General features: G+C 34.7%; 1 protein-coding gene across 1 annotated transcript; it reads left to right on the forward strand.

The window, feature by feature from the left end:
- The first annotated feature begins 1,022 nt into the window (after positions 1-1,022).
- LOC145060964 (putative alpha,alpha-trehalose-phosphate synthase [UDP-forming] 11) lies at positions 1,023-4,214 on the forward strand. Its single transcript, XM_079008294.1, has 3 exons — positions 1,023-3,187; positions 3,326-3,599; positions 3,689-4,214. Exons 1-3 carry the CDS (start codon positions 1,167-1,169, stop codon positions 3,989-3,991), a joined length of 2,598 nt encoding a protein of 865 aa, XP_078864420.1. The 5' UTR covers positions 1,023-1,166; the 3' UTR covers positions 3,992-4,214.
- Positions 4,215-6,106: the final 1,892 nt, after the last annotated feature.

A 6,106-nucleotide genomic window follows, 5' to 3' on the forward strand; every position in this document is an offset into this window, starting at 1 on the left:
AATGAGGTTTATTTTGGATAGGATTTGGAAATTGTTTGAGCTTCTAAATAAGCATTATCTTTATGAATATGCATGCATGTTTACAAAATTTGATCAAAATAATTGGTATGTACAACAGTAGAAAAACACTTTGTTTTTACATGACGATTGAAATTATCTTTCGATAAAGACCCTCAACAATTACAAATATCGGCATAAAACAAAATTATTTGATTAAAACAGTATTTTTGTCGAAAACTGTCTAAATTTCTCATCTCATAACTATAGTATAAAAGTTCCAATTCTAATACAAATTGAATCTTTAGTTTTTGTAAAAAAACCTTGCTACCAATAATATACGATATGCTAAATAAACCTTCTTACAAATAAAATCACCTACAAATTGAAAAAAAAAAAAAAAAAGAAAAAAAAAAACTATATGCGATTCATCTAAATTTTCGAAAACAAAATAGCAGTTTTTAATATATTTTATAAGGTAATTTATTTGTATTAAAAGATTTATTTATGACACAAAATCTTTACATCGATTATACAAATCATTAAAATATATATTTTATTAGATAAATCAAATTTTCTCATTTATAATTTTATAAAAAGTAAACATTAAATTTATGACACAAAATCTTTACATCAATTGTTATACAAATCATTAAAACATATATTTTATTAGATAAATCAAATTTTTTCTCATTTATAATTTTATAAAAAAGTAAAAATTAAAAGATTAATTTATGACACAAAATCTTTACATCGATTATTATACAAATCATTAAAAATATATATTTGATTACATAAATCAAATTTTTTCTCATTTATAGTTTTATATATATAAAAAAAAAAGTAAACATTATAACAATTATTTAATAACGCAACTGTTTACAACATGAAAGGTTTTCACACTTAACAATAATATTATTATTTCTATTTATAGGTTTTAATTGATTTAGCCAACTAAAGTCGGTCTCTCTACTTCTTCGTTCTTATCCTCTCTACCACCTTCTTCTTCTCCATCCCCAAATCATCGAAATTTCTGATGAGATTCACTTCCATTTTCTCTTTTTATCTTCAATCAATCCACTCCCAACTTTGTAATACCCACTTATAACGAAATCATCCGTTTATCTGCTCTCAATTTTTCATCTTGGTATCTCTGATTTCCCCGTATAATGTTGTCTAGATCGTCTTTCAATCTGCTCAATCTCGATGATTATTCTTGTGTAAGCGATCGCCCTCGGATCCCCAGAGTCATGACAGTTCACGGAATTCTATCGGAGTTTGAAGAAGATGACAATGGCGGAATCGATAACCGGAACATAAATGAAACGGATCGGTTCCCAGATGCTGTTTCGTCTCCCACCGCCGGCCGTCGGATCGTGGTTGCCAATCAGTTACCGGTGAAAGCTCGGTTCGAAACAGAAACCAACAAATGGGTATTTCAATACAACCCGGATTCACTCGTGCTTCAACTCAAATCCGGGTTAGAACCCGATACCGAATGCGTTTATGTCGGATCCTTACCCGTCGACGTTCACCCGTCGGAGCAAGAAGAAGTCGCTCAAATTTTGTTGGAAAAATTCCGGTGCGTTCCCACTTTTTTATCGTTAGAAATCCAGAATAAATTCTACCATGGATTCTGTAAACATTACCTATGGCCTTTGTTTCATTACATGTTACCCGTGACCCGAACCCAAGGGGTCCGATTCGATCGGGTCGCATGGCGGGCCTACGTATCTGCGAATAAAGTTTTTGCAGATAAAGTTATGGAAGTTATCAACCCAGATGAGGATTACGTCTGGATCCATGATTATCATCTCATGGTAATGCCTACTTTCTTGAGAAAACGATTTCACCGAATCCGGGTCGGGTTTTTCTTGCACAGCCCATTTCCATCGTCGGAAATTTACCGGACTTTACCTGTCAGAGACGAAATTCTCCGGGCACTTCTCAGCTGTGATTTAATCGGTTTCCATACATTCGATTACGCTCGCCATTTCCTTTCATGTTGTAGCAGAATGTTGGGTCTCGATTACAAATCCAAAAGAGGCTACATTGGCCTCGAATACTATGGTAGAACAATAAGCATCAAGATTTTACCAGTGGGAATCCACATGGGTGAAATCGAATCGGTAAAATCATCAGCGGAAACCGCCGCGAAAGTTCTTGAATTGAAGCAGAAATACAACGGGAAAGTGGTGGTTGTGGGTGTGGATGATATGGACATGTTCAAAGGGATTAGTTTAAAGTTCTTAGCATTTGGCAAACTCTTAGAAGACTACCCCACCTTACGTGGCTCAGTGGTTCTAATCCAAATCTTGAACCCGGCTCGTAGCCGTGGTCAAGACATCCAAGAAGTCGAAACTGAGATGCGAACCGTGGCTCGTGAGGTTAACCGCAAGTTCACAAAAGACGGGTTCGAGCCAATCGTATTGGTCAACGGTTCGGGTTCGACCCATGAAAAGGTCGCTTACTTTGCAATAGCCGAATGTGTTGTGGTCAATGCGGTTCGAGACGGGATGAATTTGATCCCGTATAAGTACACGGTTTCTAGACAAAGCAACCCGGATTTGGATCGCGTGTTAGAACCCGATGAACCCGAATCAAACCCTAAACCTAAAAAGAGTGTAATCATAGTCTCGGAGTTCATCGGGTGTTCACCATCTTTAAGCGGGGCAATCCGGGTCAACCCGTGGGACATCGATTCGGTCACCGAGGCGATGTATTTGGCAATCAAAATGCCCGATAGGGAAAAAGAAATGAGACACGAGAAGCATTATAAATATGTTAGTTCTCATGATGTTGCGTATTGGGCGCGTAGTTTTGATCAAGATCTTGTGCGGGCTTGTAAGGAGCATTTTCACAAACGGTGTTGGGGGGTTGGGTTTGGGTTGCAGTTTCGGGTTGTGGCTCTCGGGCCCACTTTTAGGAAATTATCGGTTGAACATATTGTGTCGGCGTATAAGAAGACGAATAGTCGGTTGATTTTGGTTGATTATGATGGGACATTGATGCCGCAAGGTTTGATCGATAAAACGCCGAGTAAAGAAGTTATTTCGATATTGAACGCGCTATCAAGTGATCCGAAAAATGTCGTGTTCATTGTGAGTGGTCGTGGGAAGGATTCGTTAAGCAAATGGTTTGATTCGTGTAAGAAACTTGGTTTATCAGCGGAACATGGCTATCTTACTAGGTATGTGTAATGTACTAGGCTGGTCTGACAGACTGTTTTTAGAAAACCAGTCTGCTAGACCAGTCTGGAAGTACTACGTTTACTATGTCATTTTTTTTGCTTTAAATTTTTTTGGTGTTGATATCGAATTTTATGTAGGTGGAGTGGGGACTCGGAATGGGAATCTTGTGAGTTAACGGTGGATGTGGGGTGGAAGAAGGTGGCATTACCGGTGATGGAGCATTACACTGAGGCAACCGACGGTTCTTTTATCGAACAAAAAGAAAGCGCGTTAGTTTGGCATCATCAAGAAGCGGATCCGGATTTCGGGGCATGGCAAGCTAAAGAGTTGTTAGATCATCTAGAAAGTGTTCTCGCCAACGAGCCAGTAGTTGTTAAACGAGGCCAACAAATCGTTGAGGTTAACCCCCAGGTAAAAAGAAAATAGAAATAACAATGTATTTTCATTTATTTATTTCTTTATTACAAAATCTTACTTTTGTATATAATCGATTTTTGCAGGGTGTAAGCAAGGGAGTGGTGTTAGATCGACTCGTGACAACAATGCAAAACACCGGGAGACCACTTGACTTTGTGTTGTGCATCGGTGACGACCAATCAGACGAGGACATGTTTGAGAAACTCGGGAGTTCGGTTGCGAATGGGATTGCAGAAGTGTTTGCTTGCACAGTGGGCCAGAAGCCCAGTATGGCAAAATACTATCTTGATGACACAGTAGATGTCATCAAGATGCTACATGGGCTCGAAGCAGTATCAACCCATGTAGCAGAAAGTACTAGGTTCCATGTTGAAACCCGGACCTAGACTTGGTAGACAGAATGACTTTAGATCGTGGTAAATCTTATTTTCAAAACTAGAATAATCTAATCCAAAACAATATATGGTTTTTTGACATATCAGTCAATACATGATTCATCTGGATTTGATAGTTTTGGTTGTGGAAAATTAGATTTACCAGCTGATATACATCGTTTGTACATACTGGCTTAGATACATGTTTTTTTATACAAAATTTCCTTTAGATTAAGTATTTGTTTTTGAATATTTGGTCAAAATTCATTCTAAAAAACTGAAAAAACGTGTAGTGTTCGGTTTTTATCATGTAATTTCATAAGATCCGTGTTTGACGCAATTGGATATGCCGTGGATGATGAGTACTTTGACTTGGTCAACCTTGGTTTAATCAAAATTAGTAAAGTTCTAGGAAACAAGAAATCCAACCCACAGGAGTCAATTAAAATTAAAAATAATAAGCAGGCGTACGATAAAGTCAACTAATGGGTATAAAATAAAGTCAACAAAGTTAATTCAGGTAGAACAAGTGAACAACTAATTATCCTATTCGGATATAGTTGGTGCCTATCATTCTCGTTATATATTTAAATTATACGTTAAGTTCAAGATTTCCTTGTTTGTCGATATATTGTGAATATGACAAATTATTGATGATATACACACGTACGTCTTTTGCAAGGTTGGTAGTTTCAAGTCGATGCATCATGTATTATATTGTTATATCAAAGACATGACTTGTGGTGATGCTTATCTATTATGTTATATTGGCCGAATTTTGCAGGTTAAGATAACGTTATCACCTAGGACATGACATAATAGATTCTCGCTTAATAAAATACTTACATAATTCATAAGTTATGTTGAGTAAATGAAAAGTGCTTAGATTAAGAAGACATTTTAGCCGATGAGAAAAGGCTTAGAGAAATCTTTCAAGAAAACAAGAACATACATGTTGTGTATTTGGAGGAACATTTCATCAATACCCATGACAAGTTGAGCAAACTCAAGCACAACCACAACTTCTCTACAAAGAGAACATCATTAAACTACTAGAAGACATTGGCAATTGCAGGGATCATAGTTGTAGCGATAAACAAGGATAGAAGGTGAAAGATAGTCTGGTTGTTCTTGTAGTAGTGTACTTACCGAAAGTTGTTATTAATCTTTCTTAAATTCCAACCTCAACTTGTAAAGTTTGTCAAACTGTAGGGTTAACTTGGTGTGTTTATGTAGGTTAAAATAGAAAGTATTTGTTGAAAGTACTGTAGGAGATTAGTTGACGAAAGATGAAGGGTTGCATCTCGTTTTATGGAACCTAGAGGGTGGAGCAATATATTGGAAATGGAGGTCTAAATTCACACAATTGAATATTAAAGGTTTTTTTTTTTAAAACTTTTATATTGATTATTTAATATATATATATATATATATATATATATATATATATATATATATATATATATTCGATATACGTTATGTATTACAAGACATTTAATATAATTATGATTTATAAAACAGAATATAAATTTCAATAGATTTTAAAGATAAACACAATCAATAATATAAATGACGATTGATATACAAAAAATTAAATATAACAAAAATGTAATAACATATAAAATAATTATGTAACAACCTCAATAACTATTTTTTTTTCTCCAAATCATTGATAATGTTATTATCAAGCGTATAACTAAATATCCCAAACTGATTGTAGGTATTGGTGACGTTAAATTCATTAACATCAACTTTGAATGCCTCTTTTTATGCTCCAAACATTTAAGGTCATAAGGATATAATTCTGGACCATCCCTAGCCTAGAAAAAATATGATATATAATATTGTTATGGTTAAAAACACATAACAAATGATGGTAAGTAATAAAACAGATATTATAATTATCTTATATCTGTTTAATTTTCTCTAGGAGACAACTTGCACTTTTTTTTTTGACCAGTTTATAAACATATCTATCAAACAAAGTTAGTGTATTTGTTCCAGAATCATCATGGAGGTATCTTATACCTATAAAAAAATACAAACATAAATAAATATTAAGTATATGTTTAGTAATATTTTAAAGTTGGTTTAATTGCAATTTTGTTAAAAGTAAGTAACCTCGGA

Source organism: Lactuca serriola, chromosome 7 (genome assembly GCF_051521515.1).
Source record: "Lactuca serriola cultivar US96UC23 chromosome 7, Lser_US96UC23_V15, whole genome shotgun sequence".
Taxonomy (NCBI): Eukaryota; Viridiplantae; Streptophyta; class Magnoliopsida; order Asterales; family Asteraceae; genus Lactuca; species Lactuca serriola.